The sequence below is a fragment of the Nyctereutes procyonoides genome, unplaced genomic scaffold (genome assembly GCF_905146905.1).
Source record: "Nyctereutes procyonoides isolate TBG_1078 unplaced genomic scaffold, NYPRO_anot_genome, whole genome shotgun sequence".
In the NCBI taxonomy this organism is placed as follows: domain Eukaryota; kingdom Metazoa; phylum Chordata; class Mammalia; order Carnivora; family Canidae; genus Nyctereutes; species Nyctereutes procyonoides.
Genome location: NW_026575146.1, coordinates 49,859,953 through 49,883,028, shown reverse-complemented (window position 1 = coordinate 49,883,028; position 23,076 = coordinate 49,859,953). Strand labels below are relative to the sequence as shown.

General features: G+C 37.7%; 1 protein-coding gene across 2 annotated transcripts in view; it reads right to left on the bottom strand.

Moving 5' to 3' along the window:
* The window catches only part of TRPM6 (transient receptor potential cation channel subfamily M member 6), a 125,627-nt gene that overhangs the window by 46,765 nt on the left and 55,786 nt on the right, over positions 1–23,076 (bottom strand). For both annotated transcript variants that reach the window (XM_055311216.1, XM_055311217.1), the window contains exons 15-23: positions 21,758–21,892; positions 20,090–20,370; positions 18,629–18,857; positions 16,043–16,195; positions 9,715–9,861; positions 7,310–7,438; positions 5,647–5,898; positions 3,891–4,065; positions 3,570–3,684 (exon numbers count right to left, since the gene is read on the bottom strand). In XM_055311216.1, the coding sequence (XP_055167191.1) occupies positions 3,570–3,684; positions 3,891–4,065; positions 5,647–5,898; positions 7,310–7,438; positions 9,715–9,861; positions 16,043–16,195; positions 18,629–18,857; positions 20,090–20,370; positions 21,758–21,892 (1,616 nt within the window). The remainder of the gene's footprint in view (positions 1–3,569; positions 3,685–3,890; positions 4,066–5,646; positions 5,899–7,309; positions 7,439–9,714; positions 9,862–16,042; positions 16,196–18,628; positions 18,858–20,089; positions 20,371–21,757; positions 21,893–23,076) is intronic.

Here is a 23,076-nt window from a genome sequence, read left to right as displayed (position 1 = left end):
TTGTAGTGAAGAGAGGGATAATGTTTTAGTATAGCATCCTGAAACATAACAGATTCTCTATTTTACAACTTTTATGACTGGTTTGCCTGACATTCTCAGCAATTAGTCAATAAAAATAATAGCTATTGCACTTGTGATTCTTCATCTAGCCAAATAAGATGCATTTAATCAACTTCTACAAGCAAATATGCTCATAAGAATAATAAACAAAAGATTGAAATTACAATCACAGAGAAAATGCTAATGTTTTAAAAGCAATGAACATATAACTGCCCTCTGTCCTATTCTTGGTTCCCCATCTCTTCTCAAAGAAGAAGCTCTTTTTGGTCCAGAATGGTAAATTATAAAATCATTAATGTTTCTATATCATCAACCTTATGAAGAGATTCTCCTACTGTCAAATGTGAGAACTGATAGAATAATCCTAGTTAAAATACTCGAGTGAAAGAATATTAATGAAGAAGCGATGGGGAAGAAAACTCAGTTCATCCTAAAATACCAAGAAGCAGAGCTTCTATTTAGAAACTAGATAAAATTGTTTACATTAACTTTACAATGAATATAACCTCTTATTGGTAGGCTACCTTGGATTATCACTTTAAGGACATCAATATTAAAATGCAGATAGTACGATAAATACCATTATAGAACCAGTGATGGAAGTTGTGGTGGGTGGTACAATTATTCTAAAACAACCTATCATCCCAAATTACTTAATGTGAAGTTTGTAACAGGATAGGAGTGGGGAGGGGACACAATGGAATGTCTGCCTTAACATTCTGCTTGGGCTAATGTTTAGTTTCTTTAGAGAAAGATGGCAAAGTCGTACTTGAGGAGGACAGCCAAAATTAGCCAATAAAAATACAGGAAACCCTAAACTTGAGCAAGGATAAAGAGAAGTAGCCAGAACTATTCTGGAGAAAGTCAGCTTAGAAAAAGAGGAAGGGGAAAGTTTCGCAGAATCCATCAAGTAAATGATGGAAAGATAGAAAAGTGGTTTTAACAGGAGTTCTCAAAGTGTGGTCTGAATCAGAATCAGCATCACCCGAGGACATGTCAAAAATGTAAACTCTCTGGCCTTAGCCCAGAACTACTGGAAACTGCAGCAGAGACATTATAGTGATCTGTGTCTCAGGAACCCGTCCAGGTGATTCTGCTGCACCAGCAAGTTTGAGAACCAAGATTAAATGCTGCTGTCACTCCAAGTCTGACTACAGCCTGCCCACCAGCAGGTGGCAATCTTCACAGTGTATTTCAGGGTTTTGGTAATTCTCGATATAAAGAATCTGGAATGGACCCCTGGACAAGTAGTCAGATCTGGGTTTCTCAGCTTGTTTGGTCCTCACTGTGTTCCTCTCTAGAGTGAGAGGACTGGTCTATGTGAGGATTTCTTAACCTTTTTCTTGACTCAACCTATGATTTTTGAGAAACAAAAATCTCATACTTAACACTCAATATTATTCAAAATGTCGAAAAAAATAGCTACATTAACTAAATACCAGTAAATGTTAGTTTATAAAAAGAGATGACAGTTATCATATAATCTTGTGACAGGCAGAAAGGTATGTCTTCCCCCATGTATTTGCAATAGTCATTTTTTTAAGTATTCTGATTTATTTTTGCTTCTCTCCATTTTTATTATTATTATAATTTTTTTTTACTTAGATGACAGTAAAATATCTTTTCCTTATGGTGCTTATATTCCTGAAGAGGAGAGCCATAAACAGGGAAGGGGGGAAGTATAAATAAATTATAAAATATATTTGTATTTATAAGTGGGTATAAAGAAAGAAGAGTAGGGGAAACCAGGCATGTCAAAGAGATGGCTGAGGGAAAAGGGGCAGTACTTTCAAATGTCATCCTTAGGTTAGGGCTAATGATAAAGGGAACATGTGAGCAAAGACTAGAAAGGGGTAAGAAAATGGATCACACCAGCAGGTGATGGAAGAGCACTCCAGGCAGAGAGAATAGCAACTACAAACACACCTGTGCTTTTTGAAAACCTATGAGGGGCCAGTGTGATTGGAGAGGAAAGGGTTAGGGGAAGAGGAGTGTGATGCATGATTTGAAAAGCAGCAGGGAAGCCAGATCACTGGGGTTCTCTACTTTGCAGGAACTTTGAAATGGGATGCCACTGAGGGTTTGGAGCAGAGTAGTGACATCATGTGACATATGTTTTTAAAGGGTCACTAGGAGCTACCATGTTGATAAGAGAATATGGGGCCAAAGATGGAAGCAGAGAAATGAGTAGGAGGCTCTAGCAGTAGGGTGGCAAGGGGTGGTTGGATTGATGATCTGTTGGGAGGCAGAGCCAACAGGAGTTCCTGACAGTTTTGAGACAGAGATACAAGTGGTATTGAGAATGACTCCAAGGCTTTTGATCTGAACAACTGGGGAAATGAAGGCTTGACAGAAATTTGTGGTCTTCTGCATAGATTTGGGAATGATGACAAATATATGCTGGGAAAGAGAGGAGATCAAGAGTTTGGACATTTAGAATTTTAGAATTCTATTATACATCCAACTGGTAGTGAAAGTGGGCAGCTGGATCTGTGAGGCTGAAGTTTGAGGAAGAGATGGGGAATGGAAACATAAAGTAGAATTTGTCAGCATTATAGGACACTGACCAAGATCACCAAACAAAATGTAAATAAGAGATGAGTGGGTGCTTCAGTGGCTCAGTTGGTTAAGCGTCTGCCTTTGGCTCAGGTCATGATCTCAGGGTCCTGGGATTGAGCCGTACAATGGGCTCCCTGCTCAGTGGGCAGCCTGCTTCTTCCTCTGCCCTTCCCCACAACTTGTGTGCACTCTCTCTCTCTCTCTCTCTCTCTCTCTCAAATAAACAGAAATCTTTATTAAAGAGAGATAGAGAAAGATGAGCAAGGTCTGGGACCAGGGACATTCCAATGTTACAAGGTTAAGGAGGAGATGATGCAGAAAAGCAGACTGAGGGCAGCCGGGGTGGCTCAGCATTTTAGCGCCACCTTCAGCCAAGGGTGTGGTCCTGGAGACCCGGGATTTGAGTCCCACATCAGGCTCCCTGCTGGGAATGGAGCCTGCTTCTCCCTCTGCCTGTGTGTGTGTGTGTGTGTGTGTGTGTGTGTGTGTCTCGTGAATAAATAAATAAAATCTTAAAAAAAAAAAGAAAAGAAAAGCAGACTGAGAGGAAATGAAAAGTGAGCTAGAAGAAAACAAAGAATAAGATACACTGGAGCCAAGAAAAGAAAAGTCAACAAGAACCCCACTGTCAGCTTTCAATCTCAGACACTTTTATTCTTCCATGATTCCAATTCATTGCTTTATTACAATGCATGTTCTCCTTTCATTCTGCTTTTATTAATTTCTCTCCATTTATTGTTTTTTCCTCTTTTCTTGTGCCCTGCTCCCTATCTACCAGTAGTTTCATCCCCATATGTCAAAACTACAGTGAAAAAGGGGGAAAAAAGGAACAGAGAAAACCCAAAGGTTTCATACTCAAAATAGATTTTGATTTAAATGAAATCATTTTGATTTAATTTTGATTAATTTTGATTTACATAAAATAACCATATTTAATTAAAATAACCTACTTGAAAAAAGCAATCAACAGGTTCACCATGATGATATACTGTACGAAGAGGTAGACAGCTTGGAGAAACGGAGTAAGAAAAGAACCAGGAGGGCAAGACGGGCGGCTTTCGCAAACTACAAATAAAGAATTTAAAAGAATGAGAGATAAGATGAATCACAGTCCTATGGTTCTACGCAAATATTTAGCACATTAACTTAGCAGAATACCGCCAATTTTCAGCATCTTTAAGATCCAGATGAGTATTTTCCAGATTTTTTTCTTTTACTCTGAATATCCACAAAGGTTTGATTTCTCCATGATGGCAAAATCCCCTACACACCATCTATATCTGAAGCATAGACTTCTCCATAAATCATCCAGTATGGCTCAAATACAACATCTCGAGCAAGACTCCAAGATGGAAGCTGCTTTGGCGAAAGGATGGCCTTGCGGGCCACTCCAAAGCTCAACAGGACTATGGCCATCAAGATCACAATGTAGAACATGTTTGCTGTCTGCAAAATAGCAAGGCACAACCAGAAGTTTACCACAGATTTGAAATTTAAAACAAATCAAGCACTAGCATCATTCATAATTACACCTCCAATAATAAGACTGTCTAGTCATTGACCAAAATGCCCTAGTCCATGAAGAGCTGGGCTTCCTGTGGCTAAATCACCTCCTTCTCTCTGTACATGTTTTATGTTGATGTGGTCTATGGAGGAACAGAAATGTACTGAGGGTAAAGAATTTGTGCTTGAACAAAAAATAGGGAGTATTCAAATTAGGTCAAATAATCCTTATTCCTAGGATTATCTTCAGAAGTTGATTAGAGTCTGAGAAACTGATCAAGTCAGATTCATTTCACTTACTAAATGTACATCACCTCAACCCACTGGTTCACTGTGGCAGAGATAATTATGCCATGAGTATCTTATGAGCTCCTTGGCATTTCTTAGCCTCCCTTCCACAAAGCTGAGACCCTATGATCTATTCTAGCCAATGGCCTCTGGAGTAATGGGAAGTTATTTTACTTCCTGTCCAGAACAGTTAAAAGCCATTGGACTTTCTCCATCCCCCTCATTCCCCATTATAGGAGGCCTTGGAAGCCACATGCTGACATGACTCCATCACCAGGTGGAAGGATTCTGGATCCCTGACTTATAGGGTAGAGGTCAGTCCCCATGAACACTCATTATACTTTGCATTAGGGAGAAATAAACCTGTACTATGTCACTAAGATATATTAGTTACCTCGGTATAGTCTATCTGGTAAATACCAATGTCACCAAAACCAGAGAAAACACTGCCAGTCTAAAAGTGTAAAGAAAGAAAAATCTGTCTTTGGAGTCCAGAAGACACCCCCTTTTCTGTTCTTCTTTGTTTTCACATTATGATTCTTTCTCTAGAACTTGTCCCTTCCCTGTAAATGGGTATTTCAGAAGGAAGAACCAAAGATGATCTGGAAGTACTCTAGTTCCTAGAGGGTGGGTCTCAGGTCCCTCTACAGAGCCTGTTAGAGAACGGTAACCCACCTGCACAGGAGGCTCAGGTGAAAGAGCCAGGTAGTTCAGATTTGAAACCTGACCTCCCTACTTATGCCCTTGGGAGATCTGCTTAATCTCCATTTCCTTATATGTAAAATGTGGATAATAATAGTACCTATTTCATAAAGTCATTTTGAAGATTGAGTTAATAGGTACAAAGTACTTAGAACTGGGTGTGTCCTATAATATGTACTATTTAAGAGCTGGCCAAGGGTGAGGAGATACTTTAGCAGAAAATATTACTGCTATCCTGACATAAACCTCACCCCCAAGAATTACCATGCTTAAAGACAAATTTGCTTCAATCATATTATCTGGCCCCTACCCAAAAAGCTAATAAGCAGAGTATCCAAATCAACCAGCCAATACACTCTCCTAGGACATTTGTGAAATATGAGTTCATGGTTATAAGGAAAGCAGAGATGAAGTGAGCTGGATGTCTGGGCTTCTGTAAATAATTCTAAAAGTTAAACTTTTGTAAACCATGAAAGTAGGTAGAACCATATGGGGTCCAAAGGATCCCAGAATATATAAGCAGACCATACTCACCATTTTTGCAATCATGGTCACATACGGACCTACATGTTGATTCACAGCAAAGAAGTCCAGGAGCCGTGAGAACCAGAATATGATGTCTATGCAGTATATCAGTCTTCCCGCTGTGTGCAAAGGAGGATCGCCCCACCGGAGGCCGAAGCCAACTGAAAACAGGCCAATAGCCACAGTTTCTATCACGTTCCAGTACTCACTAATCCATACCTTCACCTTTTGAGTAAACTTCCCAGGTTCTGAAATACAGACCTAAAAGAAGAAAGAAAGAGGGAAATTTAAAGAATGCGGTATATAACTCAAGAGCCTCATAATAACATTCTTTGGTACATCAAGTGCTTGCTTACAGAGAAATTTGAATCCCACCAAACCTTAGGTCACTTGGATATTTTATAGACTTCAGTTATCCTTGGCTAATGAACTACTAAAATAATTTTAGTAGTTAAGTAGTAAAACAAGTGTGTTTTAATGTCACTGCTAGTGTGAACCAGCAATTTGAAAAACAAATCAGAAGTTTAAAAAAAAAAAAAAGGAGCAGCTTTTCCTAGCTTTCATGAATCCTAAGCTAACACAGGGGACCACCAAAACATTTTAAAACCCAGTATTACAGAGGATCTATATACCTACAATTCTATTTTCGTGAGGGATAGCCAAGTGCAGAGGACATTGGTTTGAAATCCACGAATCTTGCAATCTAGTCCTGCTACTGCTATTTAGTGGGTTTTTGAGAAATTACTAAGAATGCAATATTATAAGTCACTATAAGAAATTACCCCTGCAATAGACTATCAGACAAATTCAAATTTAAAATAATTAACTTTTTTCCCCTGAAGCAAAAAAAAAAAAAAAAAAAAGTGAATTCAGATAATGTTTTTTTCCTGAATTGTTTTCTATAAACTCCACAATGGTAACAGGCAAGCAATATACATATAATTACTAAGAATACATTTACTTAGTATAGTGGTCATATTAGCTCTGGGACAAAATAAATGTATACAAATGCATAGACATAGAGATATATGCACACTGAGATACATATACATTGATGCATAAAACAAACTTGTAACTATACGTGATTGTAGTTACAACTGCATGGATGCTAATTCTTTTTTTTTTTAAGTGACTCATTTGCAAAACTAAATATGAAAATTTTGTATTGCTTTGTTTTTTGGACTACTTGCCTCAGGGATTTTCAGCTTCAATTTTCAAAGGTGTTTAGTAAAATAATTCAAAAGCTATAAATGAATTATTTACCTACTGCACAACTCTAGTCATTTCTGGGCCTAGTGTGAAATGGAGCTGACAGTATGCAAGCAATGGTAGGCTATAAAAATCAATCTTACTAGAAAAAAAAAAAACTTCTGGGACATCAAATAGATGGAGGGCCTAACAGCAATTAGATAGCATCACTCTAAGACTGATAAAACACACTAGGACTTCTACAAAAATAATTGCTTTCAAAGAGCAGCAACCAGAAAAGTATCTGGCAGGGAGTAAGGGTTAAGATCAGAGATTTTCCCCTAAATACCCTTCCTAGAGCAAGCAAATTAAGATCAGCATTGTCTGTCTCACCCCCACCCTTGACCCGCTGTCCGTTTTCATCATGAGCCCAAAATACCTCTTTGCAGAGATGTAGAAGACAAAGATAGAAGGGATGACTCACCTCCCTGACTTTTTCAATGGCATTGGTGAAGATATAAATGATAACAAGCCACTCCTGCACGCTGGGCTGGGGCTGCATCTCCACCAACACAGTGTAAGTGAACAGCATGAGGAATGCCAAATATGCCATCTATGAGGGGGACACACATTCCCTAGACATGAGTGAGAGTCATAATGGAGAATGCCAAGCAGACACAAAGAGCCAAGCAGAAACACACACATAAGAACTTTAACGTAATAACATGGAAATATAACTGGGACTGATTTTAATCTGATTTTAAGGAAAGCACAAGAGTCTGCAGCTTTCTATTACAGGATTTAATGGAAGGAATGAAGGTCATTGTTCTCAAATGCATGGAAGGGGGCATTGACTCATCTTGTTGGCTCCTGACCAGATTTCCAGAACTCTGCACATGCCAGCATGGACACTGTCAGGCAATCAACAAGGTGAGAGGGAATCACACACTCTCCCCTCCATCTAAGCATAGAAAACATGTGTCCCAAGTACAGCAATGAGCAGTATCACGAAGTACCTATTTTCAAATGTAATGAATTGTGATTTACTTCTGCTTGGGAGGTTTGGGGTTTTTGTTTGTTTTTATTTTTTTTCATTTATTTAAGAGAAAGAAAGCACAAGAGAGAGCACAAGAGGGAGGAGGGGCAGAGTGACAAACAGACTCCCCACTGAGCAGAGAGCCCAACTCAGGGCTTGATGCCATGACCTTGAAATCATGACTTGAACCAAAGGCAGATGCCCAACCAACTGAGCCACCCAGATGCTCCTGCTGGTCGTTTTATGTTAATTAAAACCTGGTTAGTAGAAAAGTATTGTCTAACTGTGTAATTAAAAGATTATCGACATATTTATTTGCAGCGCTCAGCATGAGTATTCTAACACATGGTAGACATTCAAGAAATTCACGCTTAATTACTGTTTATATTAAACCTAGATTTCCAATATTTTCAAAGAATTAAGGCACAGTAAGCACACACACACACACACACACACACACATAATGATTAATAGCTTTGCAATCTTATCTGAAGTCTTTGTTTTCTTAAGATACATTTCCAGAAGTAGAATCGCTGGGCATACACACTTAAAACAGTGACACATATTACTCAATTATCCACCAGAAAGGCTTTACCAATTTTGACCGAAACCAACAATGCATGAGACAGTGCAGTTCTTTAAATAGACAGTGACAGTCCATGGTGTTCACTGATCGACAGATGTTTTAAAGGCCCAGATCAACTGAAAGAAGTGTGTGTGTGTGTGTGTGTGTTCATTCTCAAGGAGATGAATCATATTATTTTAACCTGAATCCCTATTTCTCAGATCTTTTTGAGCTCTACCTAAGTTTGGTATGTTATTTTCTCAGTTCAGTTCTACATATAGAATAGTCAAAACCACTTGTAACTACAGCTGCGATGATATTTACAGCAGGTGGTGTTCGGGGCAGGCATGATGGGTATTGCTGTCTCTGAGTTAAAAACCTCTTGGAGCTACCATCAGAGCCTTTGGAATATTTTGTCACATATTTACAAAAAGGGTGAAACTTCATCATTTGAAGGAAGATTTGATTTTTGAAATCAAACAGAACTATGTATGCATTTCATAAGTATATGCAATAAATGTTTGAATGAAAAAGTATATATTTTGAAATATGACACATTTAGATAAATATCCTTTTAAAATCACACTTCATATGTTTTAGAAAGACACAATCTTGACCATGAACAATTTAGAGTATATATAAAGCATCAGAAAAATAAATGCTATTAAATAAATTTGAAAAGCACTCATTACATTTAAAGTGCCGTTCATGATTTCTCTGTATCACTGTGATCAATATAAGATGTAGTATTTGTTCATAAATTTATTGTCCTCTAAAATTTTATTGTCCTCTATATATTTATAACCATATGCTATTGAAGATAAAAAGTAAAAGTTTTGCATTTTTTCCTCTATGTTATACACTATTCTTACAAATAGAAAATCAAAAAAAAAAAAAAACAAATAGAAAATCAACTCAACTGCTGAATTCTTTGCCCAAGATAAGAAAAGAATCCACCTCCATCACTTAATTCTACAACCACTGTTGTTAATGATTGTTCCACAAAGTTTCAAATGCTCCAGTTCCAGCAGAGCCAATGAAAAGCACTCAGGAAAGAAGAAAATGCTTGTTCTTTCACTCCCATAGTAGGAGCGATATGCTCTAATTCCTCACCTCCCTCCAATCTCTTTCCTACTTTCTTTGTCATTCTCGTTGTTGCTTTTTCTCCCCCCATCATGGCATTTCTACATTTTATCACAAGTTGGCAAATTGGGCATATCATTACCAAAATCATCATTAACTATTGTCCAGCATGAAGACTATATTTAATTGCTTCAATGAGACCAACCGTATAAAACCAAAACTTGACAATTGGAGCATTGTAGAACTCATAGATTTTCCTGGTCCATGGAAGGCTTTGGGGATCGCTCTTTGAATCAAAGTGCTGATTTTCATCTAGTTTCTCATCAGGGCCTCTTTCCAAATCATAGTCTTTCTGCAAAATAAATAATCATTTATTGTCAGAGTCCTAAGTAAAATACTGACATTTGAGAACATCCAAAATATGTTATATATATGAATATAATAAATATATTAAAATTAATTGGCACTCACCTCCCAAATTATAATCTTCATCTTGGAAGGAAAGAAAACTATATGTACTGTATAAATCTTTGACTTTTGGGTAAGGAGCACAGGACATGTCTGAAATGCAAGCTTTAGTCTCCAATAATGAAACCAAGACAAACTAAGCATAGTTCCAAGGATTTAAAAATGATCCCTATTCCTGTTCTGCTTTGTCTCCTTTATCAGTATTTTAGAACCTAAAAATATCATAAAAATCCCCATGAAATCCTTAATAGATAATACAATTATTTCCATCACAGAGAAGAACAAAATGGACACCCATCAGTGATAAATTTTCCAATTCCTAGGAAACTCCGGCACAGCATTAGTTCTAGAATTCTGGCTTTGATAGAAATGGTTCTCCACTCATTTATAGCAGAAGTGCTTTGCCACAAGTTCTTGCACTCTCTGAGCTTCAAGTTTCTTGAACCTCCTGCAACTATTTGCAAGTATTTGTGTTGTACATGCATTTTTCTAGGGAGAGCATCAAATCTTTCATCAGTTGACTCAAAATGTCAGTCCAAGGAGGTTAACCCTTGTCAGTGATGAGCAGTAAGTATCTGTGTGGCAGAAAAGTGGCTGTGTGATAGACTACACAGATGTACAGAGAAGAGCCTTTTAAAAGTGGGGTGGGGGGAGAATTGAAAAGAAAAAAAAAATCACTTGTAACCTGGTTGCTTTAGGGAGGAGAGAACTTACGGATGATAAAAGAGAAGCAAAAGAGATGTTACTCTACTTCACAGAGCTCTGTGTGGTTCTAATTTTTAAATAGGAAATGCATTACTTTTGTGATCTGAAAAAATATTAAAAGAAAGGAATGTTCTCTGATGCTTTTTAGATGAATACATTTCTTCAACCTGTCCACAAAAGATGTCTCCCTAGGGTCACACCTGCAAGACTGGTAAGATTTAGAAGCCTAGGAATAACTATTGCTTGAATTGTCCATAAAATTGATAAAATGTAATTTTTGAGGCTTCAGGCATCAGGATGGGCTACCTCAGTGCCTAATTAACTGCTGTCACTTATATCATTTGGGGCTGTGAAATCAGCATTGTGACCTAAGGGTGTAGGAAGTGACCTAGCTCCTAATAGGTCTGAAGCTGCCTAGAGTTAAAATAGCTTAGAACCAATGAGAAAAGTCATCATTTACTATGATTTTAATGACATCTGTACCACTTTAAAAAGACCCCAGAAGGCAATTTCAGTAATGACTATTTTATTAAATGACTTCTCATTATTTTTTCTAGGTGTTTCTCATTAAATCTTATTTACTCTTGACAGTTTGGTATGGATTATAAAGTCCTCACTGAGCCTCTCTGAGTTGAACTCCAAGACATCAACTATCATGGTAAAGACAATGTAAGAATATAAATTCTGGGACACCTGGGTGGCTCAGTCAATTAAGGGTCTGCCTTTGGCTCAGGTCATGATGCCAGGACCCTGGGATTGAGCCACATAGGGCTCCCTGCTCAGCAGGGAGTCTGCTTTTCCCTCTCCCTTTGCCTGCCATTCTGCCTGCTTGGGCTTGCTATCTCTCTCTATCTCTCTCAAATAAATAAACAAATACATAAAATCTTAAAAAATAAAAAGAATATAAATTCAGAATCAGGATTTCCTCCCCTGAAAAAATGAGTGGGAAATATCAGAAAGGGAGACAGAACATGAGAGACTCCTAACTCTGGGAAACGAACTAGGCGGGGTGGAAGGGGAGGTGGGCAGGAGGTGGCGGTGACTGGGTGATGGGCACTGAAGGGGGCACTTGATAGGATGAGCACTGGGTGTTATTCTATATGTTGGCAAATTGAACACCAATAAAAAATAAATTTATATAGATAAAAAAAGAAAGTAACAGTGTGGGCACCTGTGTGGCTCAGTGGTTGGGCATCTGTCTTCAGTTCAGGGCAAGATCCCAGGGTCCTGAGATCGAGTCCCGTATCAGGTTCCTCACAGGGAGCCTGCTCCTACCTCTGCCTATGTCTCTGTCTTCCTCATGAATAAATAAATAAAATCTTTAAAAAAGGGGAAAAAAAAGGATGTCCTCCCCTTCCCCCACCTTAGAAGAAGGTAAACACAAAAATGTTTTACTTAACTTTTATTCTACTCAAATCTCAATATAATCAATCAAACTCTCTTTCTATCTCCCTCCCTCCCTCCTCTGTCCCTCCCTCTCCCCCAACCCTCTCCCCTCTCCCCTGTCCTCCTTCCTCTTTCTAACAGGAATCTGATCAGCAGGCACATAGAATAAAATTATAACTATATCAATTCTATTGCAGTTCATACCTATTTCCCATTGTTATTACTACCATCTTTCCCACTTAACAATGTTCTGATAAAACAGATTACTCTTCAACTTCAGAAAAAAAAATTTTAAGATTTTATTTATTTATTCATGAGAGACACACACAGAGAGGCAGAGACATAGGCAGAGGGAGAACCAGGCTCCCTGTGGGGAGCCAAATGTGGGACTCGATCCCAGGATCCCAGGATCCCAGGATCCCAGGATCACGACCTGAGCCAAAGGCAGATGCTCAACCGCTGAACCACCCAGGTGTCCCTGGAAAATATTTTTTCATTATGGTTTATCAACATGTCTAAGACTAAACTTGTCTTTTTACTTCCAAACCTGCTCCTTTTCCAAAAATTCCCATATCCCTTCAAGGTGGCCTTGTTTTAACCATCAAACTTTTGGTCATATTTTCTATCTCCCTTCATCTATGCCCCATTTTCAAATATTATTTGACTCTTCATCTAAGATCTCTCTTTTCCTCTTCATGTCCATTGCTACTAACTCTGGGAAAAGCCTTTAATCCTTCTCCTCTGGATGGGTACACCAGCCTATCCTCTCCCTGCTTTCAACCTATCTTCTTGCTACATCATCCCATATACTGGAGACAAAGTAATTTTCCTAATGGTCACATCATCTTGCTACTCTGCTTATGTGAATCCACTGGCTATCCATTACCTACAGAAAAAAAACAGCACATTCCTTCATAGGATATACAAGAGTCTCCGGGATCTAGCCTCAATCTACTTTCCCAGCTATACCTGCAAATATTCCCTCCTTGTCCCATTATCCACTACTACCTGGACTCTAGCCAAACCATAGAACTTATAATGCTTAACATACATCTTGCATTTACTGCCTCTGTACCCCTATTTACTGTCTATCTTTCCATGGAAATGCTAGTTCCACACATCAAGTCCTAGCTTCATCACCTCATACATGAAGCCGCCACCAATCTGTAATCCTTACAGACTGACACAATTGAGAAGAATCTTCTTCCTCTGGTTAAGTCATTCTGCCATCTTGCTATAATTTGTTCCTAGGAAAGCTCATGCCATCAAAAGTCATGCTTTCAAAGAGTTAGGCACTAGAAAGATTTAAAGTGCTCATGGCAAAGTTCTTTTGCCTGTAGAGACTTCAGTAAGGACTTTTATAAAATATCAAAAAACAGATGCAGTAGTTGAGTCTATACAGCTTGAGGACAATGGTCTCCCTTCTCCAATTACCAGTTGTGTCTTCATTATATTAATTATCGCCCACTATTACCACAAAGACAAAGCACAAAGATCCGCTAAAAGTACATCTATGTCTCATCTGTCTTCACTTTTCTCCCAAAATATATAACACAAATTGTGTTCCTCAACTAATCAAGCACATTATATTTAATTAGCATTGTGAAATTCCACATTCCATCAAATGCTGACTCTGCCCCTACTCTCTGTTTGCAAAATTCCAAACACCAAGCAGACAATTAAAAACTATTGTTCTGGGCAGTCCAGGTGGCTCAGCAGTTTAGCACCTCCCTTCAGCCCAGGGCATGATCCTGGGATCCCGGGATCAAGTCCCAACTTAGGCTCCCTGCATGGAGCCTGCTTCTCCCTCTGCCTGTGTCTGTGCCTCTCTCTGTGTGTCTGTCATGAATAAATAAATAAAATCTTAAAAAAATATATTGTTCTAGTTAAATTCAGAGATAAAAGAACATCATTACTATGATTATAATTCATTCATAACAGAACAGGTTTGAGACACTTTTTAATAAATGTTTTAAATTGAATAATGCTGAGGTATAATGGATATTTTATCTGATTATAAGCTCCATGGTGACAGGGATCACATCTGCCTTAGTTACCGCAGTGTTCCCAGAACATCATATCTTGTCTGGCACATGGACGGTGGCCATTAAGTATTCATGGAATTAATAAATCAATATGGCCATATCCAAGTCATCCGGGTGGGCAATTTTATAAATAGGACCACTATACCACAGCCAAAGTTTAATTTTTCTGGGAACTGTGAGAACTTACTATATTTTTTTATCTTAAAAGCACATTATTTGCCATATAAGGAAGGACTTCCTTCTCTAAAAGTTTCCCTTTAAAAATGACTACTTAGTAGCATGCTCTAACCATTTATTGCCTTGAGTGTTTATTTATTATTATTATTATTATTATTATTATTTATTACTTATTGCCTTGAGTGTTTAAGAGACCTTACCTTTCCATGAACCCTGTAAGAGCCAAAAGTGGTCACATCCACTTGCAAAGTACTATCTGCTACCAACAGACAACATATTTACATGTTTGTTTAAACTGACAACATATTTATATGTTTGTTTATAGATAGATAGATAGGGAGTAAGTAGGTAGGTATGTACCTAGATAAGCAGCTTTCTCCATTGTTCATTTCAACTAAATGTGAACATATAAATAAGCAAAATCAAACAAAATATCTTACATATAAAGACTTCATGTTATTTCTAGAGGCATTAAGTCAATACTACATTTCTTATCTTTCCTTAAAAAAATTTTGAAATGTCTAAGCTCACTGACCATATCATCTAGCCAGTACAATCACAATTGTGACAACTCAATTAGCCCAGTTTTATAAGATAATTGCTCACACATTCCACAGAGGTTAGAATGCACCTGCCATCTTATATTCTGAGAACCCCAGATAGAACTATCAGGCTTAATAAAGTGAGAGTGGAAGAAAAGGGGAGAGGGTAGAAAAGAAGAATATATATATATATACCCAAATAGGCATGATAGTCAAAATATTTAACATCTGATTTGATAGAGGCATTAATCAGAAGGGATGCTCACCCAATCACAACAGCTGTCAGCCATACAAACAAATCATAATTGCTTATCTTCCATTTAATATTTAATACTTATTGAGTACATTTTTAAATATTGTAAAAAACACTTCACAAGTGCAAAAGTATATCCAATAAGATGCTACTAAAAATGTCTCGTGAAAGTACTGAGTACCAGGGAAGATGTTCACTGCACCTTCAGTAATAATTTTATAAGTAATGATCCAAGCTGAGACATAAAATGAAAAAAAATATATATATATATGCAGAGACAACATACTGGAGACCCTCCAGTGAAGATGTGTTGCAAGAGCAGTATCTTAAGTTACTCAGGAAAGTATATACATCCAGGGACTCACGTGACATTATTTGGTCACTGGATACAACAAATGAAAAAAGAAAAAAAAACTTGCAATGGAACAGTGAAGATAATGCAAAATCTAAACCTGAATCTTTAAAAATAAAGATTTTTAAGGATATGAGGCATTCTTCATTGTAACTTTTTTTTTCTTTTTTTCTTTTTTAAGAGAGGGAGAGAGGTGGGGGAGGGCAAAGGGAGATAGAGCATCATAGAGAAGGCTCCATACTCAGTGCGGAGCCTAATAGGGGGCTGATCTCACAACCCTGAGATCATGACCTCAGTCAAAATCAAGTCTGATGCTTAACTGCTTTAGCTACCCAGGTACTCTTCCTCATTGTAATTTTAGAGAAATAATAACTCTATTTATTCTACTAGTCACAAAAGAAAATAAAAAATTAAGAAGCTGTCAAGATATAATACTTTCCCAGTTTTGCTCAATCATAATTGATGCATCATACATGTTGTAGCTGATCATAGATAATACGATTAAGATTGTTAAATAAATTATTTAATAAACAAACTTTAAGAATGTGTATGTTTGTGTGCAGTCAAGACCATGAAAACTTAGTTCACAATGATATCGTACTAACCGTATAAGCGCTTTCTTTCGCACTGCTGGCGTTCTGGTCACCATAATACCACACAAACTGGAAGTCCTGGGGCTGGGGAACGTGTGACATCTCTGCTCTGCTTTTAAATTCCAATGACAAAATGGTGGGTGGAAAAAGAATACTTATGATGATCTTTAAAAGAAAATAAAGCAAAATAAGTAGTAAGGGTCACACAAGGCACAAGTATTAGTCAAATAACAAAATGAAGACTTTAACATACATAAAGTACCAGGCCTATCCCTAATTCAGTTCATACCCTGATTCTATAGATAGTTTTTTAATTCAATTCCCAATCTAGCAGTGTCTCCCCCAGAAATAGTCATGAATGCAAGCATATGTGTACAGGGATGTGTAATGCAGTGTTATGTGTGATACCAAAAAAATCTGTCAACCTAAATATCTGTCTATAGAAGGATAGCTGGTGTGAGACAACCTAACAAACAGGGGAATATTATGCAATCTTTAAAAAGATAAAAACGCTTTTTAGTATAATGAGAAGATATCCAAGTTATATTGTTAAGTGAATAAAAGCAAGTTATATAGCAATATATAGTATGTGATACTATTATTGTACAAAAAGAAATTTAAAAATTAGAAAAGTTATGTGCATATACATATATGCATTTAAAGGTTTAAAAATATGTATTCACACTATTATTATTTATCCCTAGGGGCAAGGCAGTGAGAAATATTATTTTTCAATGAACATGAGCATATTGCTTCCATAATTCTTGAAAGCCATTTGGAATGTCTTCCTAAAACTCACCAGCCAAGAACTGATGAATTCGGATCTAGACATGGAGAAGAACTGCCAGCAGCTCATTGATTTTAAGTAGATAATCCAGGCTTCTTTGTTGACTCACAACATTTTGGGGCAATACATTCAGTTTTGCTTCCTTTAAGTCGCGTTATGCATAGAATTACATGAGGATCAAAATGGTATTAAGTTCTAGGTAAAAAAGGCTTCTAGTAAACTGAAGTAGGTACAGAACACAGCCATGGGGAAAATTATTCCTCAAACTTCCAGCCATCTATACCCTATCTTGCTCTCTGCACATTTAAAAAGAATTATTGTCAGAGATTGTGTAGTTCACTTCTTTGCTTCATCTTTTCTAAGACTGAAATCAATAGATCAAAAGAGAACTTCTTCTAGAAATAATTGTTACTTCATCAATATTTTTAAAAGAGGAATCTAAAAAAAACTAAAAAAACAAAAGAGGAATCTATATGAAATAATTTTTGGTTCACATTTATCCTATTTTTGCAATCTTATTAGTGGATTTCAAATGTGCTATTTCTTTTATATATTTTATATATTATATCTTATTTCTTTGTGTTTTCTCTAGTGTGTCCCACAGAAAAATATTTTTAAGAAAGTCATTCTATTTGGGACATACATTTTTAAGTCTACAAAAAGTAAAATTTAAATATATAGTCCTCTATAGCCCTTAATGCTCATGCTTTATCCCCTTTTATTCAGTTTATGAGCATATGTATCTCATAAGCTTGACCATAACCTAAAGCTTTAGGCTTGGGTTTGATGTCCAAAGTGAAATGTCTTTAGTAGTTAAATTACTCCTGATAGTTCAAGATGAGAGGTGAGGCCAAACTCTAATGGATAGAAGAATCTGGAAATAGGTGTATCAGGAAGCTTTATAAAATAGAGCATCTAACCTACATTGGATGAACAGAACAGAAATTGCTAATTTTATTTAGTGTGTTACCAATTAATATTCTTTTTTTTCTAAGATTTTATTCTTTAAAGATTTTATTTATTACAGACAGAGGCAGACACAGGCAGAGGGAGAAGCAGACTCCCCGGAGGGAAACTGATGTGGGATTCCATCCGAAGACCCCAAGATCATGACCTGAGCCAAAGGCAGATGCTCAACCACTAAGCCACCCAGAAGTCCCCTGATTAATATTCTTAAACTGAAAAAAATTTCACTAAAAAGGCTCATTTACTTCTGTTATAGTTATCAGAGGCCATGGAGTTTGCCAAGAATGAAATCTTGTATATGCTTGTATCTGCTTTAAACTTCTAAGCACCTGCACAAGGAAATGCCTTTTGACGGATGGAGCTGGTGTAATCATCCCCATTTCTGAAAAGAAACTGTGACAGTGGAAGATAAAGTATTTGTCCCAGCTCATTCATGAGAACCAAAGACACTAACTGGTTTTCCTGAATATAGTCTTCCAGAACAAGGGGAAATGAACTCAAGAGCACAGACATTCAGAGTAAACGAATATTAAACTCTATAAAGCAAGCAAATATATCTTTTTTTTAAGTTGAAGTATAGTTGATACACAAGGTTACATTAGTTTCAGGCGTACAGAATAGTCATTTGATACCTCTATGGGTGACACTGTGCTCACTGCAAGTGTGCCTATCATCTGTCCCCATACAATGCTAGCATAATACCACCGACTCTATTCCATATGCAATATGTTTCATCCCTGTGACTTATTCATTCCATCACTGGAAGCCCGTATCTCACTCTCCCCTACACCCATTTTGCCCAACCTCTCCCCCCACCAGTTTGTTCTCCGTGTAAGTGAACGTACCTTTAACCAAGAGTTTTTCCTCATTTTCAGGCGCCCGGTCCACATGTCTGTCAGTAGCATTTGGGTGCAAGTGTGTGAAACAAAGGGCCGCAATCTTCCAGACGCAGCCAGTTTCAGACAAGTAGAATTGCTCCAGTTCTTGAGTTCATAGGTCAACAGTTTCATGGCCATTCTTTCATTCTGCTTGAATGCTTTCTCCAACACATCCAGAGCAAGTTGGCCGAACTGTCTGTAATGACACAGTGGTGAATGGCAGAAACAAATGCAGGTGAGAGTCCCAGAAACATTTTAAAAGATTAGTTAGGAGACTTGAGGAAAGATCAAACACAAAAGAATGAACAGCAACATAATAACCTCAGATTGCAGAAGCTCTTTCAACGTGATTGCTGCACAGCAAATGGGCATTCTCCCTTTACAAAAGGGTTTACACTGCAGCGTACAGAATTTGGTTTATATCAGGAGTGGTTGAGCTATCTATCCCCGGGGAGAAGCCTAACCATTCTGCAAAACAAACTATATATGGGGACCCCTGGGTGGCTCAGTCATTGAGCATCTGCCTTCCACTTAGGTCGTGATCCCGGGGTCCTGGGATTGAGTCCCACATCGGGCTCTCTAAAGGGAGCCTGCTTCTCCCTCTGCCTGTGTCTCTGCCTCTCTCCGTGTCTCTCTTGAATAAATAAATAAAATCTTAAAAAAAAAAAGACTACACATAGCTTGGTTTGGAGTTCCTTGACAAGAACTAATAAAGAATTTTTTCACAGAAAAAAACTCTTGAATACTGAATAAGCAATTAAGGGAAATCATGGAGTCACCTTTTTAAAAAAATGTTAGCAAATACATAGATGACTTAAGTAAGAAGCTAGATGTGGAGACATTTTCAGGAGGGTTGTTTTTTCTAAAAAGTAGACGCTGTTACTCTCTGGAATTTTTAAAATCACAATTATACATTACTTTCTATGAACACTAGTTCTGCTTCTTTCCTGTCTCTTATAATGCTTAAGTAATCAAAAAATCAAAACCATTTCCAACCTTTCTATCTTTTGCCATCAATGCTCTGCTTCTTTGATACTTAAAACCTCTATTTGCTTCCCTGCCTGTGAGGTACTGAAAGTAAACAAGTTTTCATTTAACTTAGTGTCAAAGAGTTTGAGAGTTGGAAGGGACTTTCAAAATCATTAACTGAACCTTCTGTGGGAGGAATCTATAGTCTCAAAATCTGGCCAATTAGTAAACAGCTGGATGAGGACTGGAAGCCACATCTCCTGACTAGAGGGCTACCTCTTTTCCCTTTATTCCACAAGGCGCTTTGAAATACCTAAAGACTGTTACTAGTAGGAGGGCCCAGGAAATGCAAGGCAAAAAGTCCACACATCTTACAAAGTCTAAGGCGAGGGAGATAAAAGTATCTAACCATTCTAAGAACTGTCGATGTTTAGTATGAAGTGAAGAGAGAACTCCTACTTTGAATAATTTCTCAGCTCTTCTGAGGCATCATCCATCATGTTGCTCTCCTTAGCTTCCTGGGCCATGGCTCGGTAGAGTTTATAGGCAATCACTGCCTTGACCGTGGCCTCCTCTCCATGCTGCCAGAAGAACATGGCCATCTTCTGTCTTTTCATTAGCACAGCCCAAACCAGCAAGTCATTGTAAGGGTAAATAAAGCCAGTAGATTCAAGGTCGTCTGATATATTTTGTTCTTCTTTTGACTTCTTCCTTGACTTATGAAGAACTACAGACTTTTCCTGTTGGAAAATAAAATAAGAATGGATTCCATAAGAGTCAGATGCAGGACATTCAATCCAATGAAACATCTCAGGTATTTCTAGGAATATTTTTCAAATCTCTGAAAAGAGACAGAAACAACAATAGAACTTTATAAACCAGAAACCAAAAATTTGGCCTTTTAGTGATCTACTTCTTTTTTTTTTTAAGATTTTATTCATTTATTCATGAGACACACACACACAGAGAGAGAGAGAGAGAGAGAGAGAGAGAGAGAGAGAAGAGAGGGCGAATCAGGCTCCTCGCAGGGAGCCTGACGTGGGACTCTATCCCAGGTCTCCAGGATCAGGCCCTGGGCTGAAGGCGGCGCTAAACCACTGAGCCACCCGGGCTGCCCTAGTGATCTATTTCTTGTTCTATCTGATAGATCCAGGGTTCACAAGCTGAGATACCCTGTGTTCATTTAGCACAACTTAAAACACTACACCTTTGAGATAGACCCAATAGCTACATGACAATTTTCAATTTCTTAAGGAAATGGTTGAAATAACATATTGGATAAATGAGAAGTATTTAAAAAAAAAAACCTCTAACCTGACTTTATAAATAAATTCATTATCTTTTATATTTTCTGCAGAAAAATATTACTAGCATCGCCAACAAGCACCCAAACTGATTGGTTTTAAGCTTCCCTTCCTTTAGTCTGATTATATTCCTCTAGTAATAGTAGCATGTAATAATGAAATACTATTCTCTACTGGGTAAACTAATCCTTTACAGCTCATCTCAGTGCCACTCCCCAACCTTCATGTTCTTCTGTATCACTGTGTACACATTTATATTTCAATATTCATTATATGGCAATATGGTTATTACTTTGAGGAGGGGGCGTCATTTCTCAGTCATCATTATACTTTCTCCACCCACCTGCATCCCAAATTCAACCAAGTACCCAACATAATGCCTGGTGAATAACCAGATTAGACAATTATTCTTTTTAATAAAAGGGGATAAGAGAGAAAATTATAAGCTTCCTCTATTTCTAGAAATAAAAGGAAATTTGTATTCATTGATGGTAATCAAGGGTAATTTTATAAAACACCCTTTCATCCTAGGAGCTATGGAAAGCAAACCTCTTTTGGCCAACATAGGAATCTTTTATATAGAAACTCCTGAGCAAAAGCATTCATGCCCAGAGGAAAGCAGGACTGAGGTAAAATGGGGAGAGTTGGATTAACACCATCACTCACGTTGTTAAATTGTTGTTATGCTGTTGACTTGTACCCATTCATTTATGGTACTTGCCACCGGCCTATGGGTAGCTCCCTTCTCCAACTTTGAATGAAGAAATGGGCTAGCCTGCAAGAACAGTTTTATTTTCATGTCTAAAAAGAAATAAAGTGGTACCTTGAATTTGTAAGGCTGGGCAGTTCTAATGAACTGGGAATGCAGCGTACTTTCTGCAGATTCATTTTGATTTCCTGAGGGGTGTCTTCGGTGAAGAGGGGGCTGGGAAAGGCTTTGAGCAAAACTGGTCACTCGCTGGCAGGTGTCATTTTATTTTTAAAATAAAAAAAATAAAATAGACAAAAAGGGAAAAGAAGATTATCATGGAAACAATTAACATTTTGTTTCTAGACAGTAATGAAAACAAAATAGGATACTGTGTCTTACCAAGAATCCAAAGGTTCTATCTCTAGCCCATGATTAGTATTTAATTATTCCCCCAGCAAAAGCCTCTCACAATTTCTTCCATATTAAGCACACTGTTATTTCCTAACATCTTAGAGACCATGTTATTTCATTCCCTATTACATATCTCCATTCCTTCTCTAGGTGGAAATTCCATTAAAAATCAATGGATGATTGAGCCTAGAACAAGCTCAGAATAGGCAATAAAGATGCACAGTTCTGACAAGAAAAAGTTCCCACTCACAAACAACTCCAAGGTTAAATTAGAAAGTTATGGAACTTCTCCAGATGTTATGTATCACCACCGGAATTCCAGTGATTAGGCCCAGTGACAACATGATTTATTGCTTATCAGCATGAAACTTCCATCAGTAAGAAACAAAAAGAAGTATTTTTATAGGGGCTGATACAGAAATGGATGATACAAACCATGGGCTTTGAGCTACTTTATTTATTTATTTATTGATTGATTGATTGATTGATTGATTGATTGAAATAAGAAGGCATCAAACAGACCACTGCTCTAGTTCAACTTCCAACACCAAAGAACAAAAGTGGTTAGCCCCAAATAACAGTAATTTGCCACCTCCTGCTAATCCTTAGTATGATATCCCAAACCAGTGGCGTAGTTTTGCTATCCTCAGTTAAAGGACCCGGCTGATGATGAAGCATTCTGTCTCTTTAATGCACACATCATGTGCATTTTTCCCTCTGTGTCCACATAGCCAACATAATAAGTCTGTCCCAAGAAATTAGGACCATTGGAGGGCCCAGAAATCTCATGCATACCAAGGAACTCAAGCACCAAAAGGGTTTCACATATTCATCCAAAAGTTATTCCCATTATAGAACAACTCTTTATACAGCCATAGAAAAACATCAGTTCTCCAAGGTAGGTTATCTCTTCCAATAAAAGGTAGGTGTTCTGTATTATTTTTGGCGGCCATCCAGTCGATACTCTGGGTTGTCATCCAAAAGCAGGGTGTGAAGAGGTGGCTAATAGGGGACGGTGGCTGAGCCTAATGTGCTCTTTT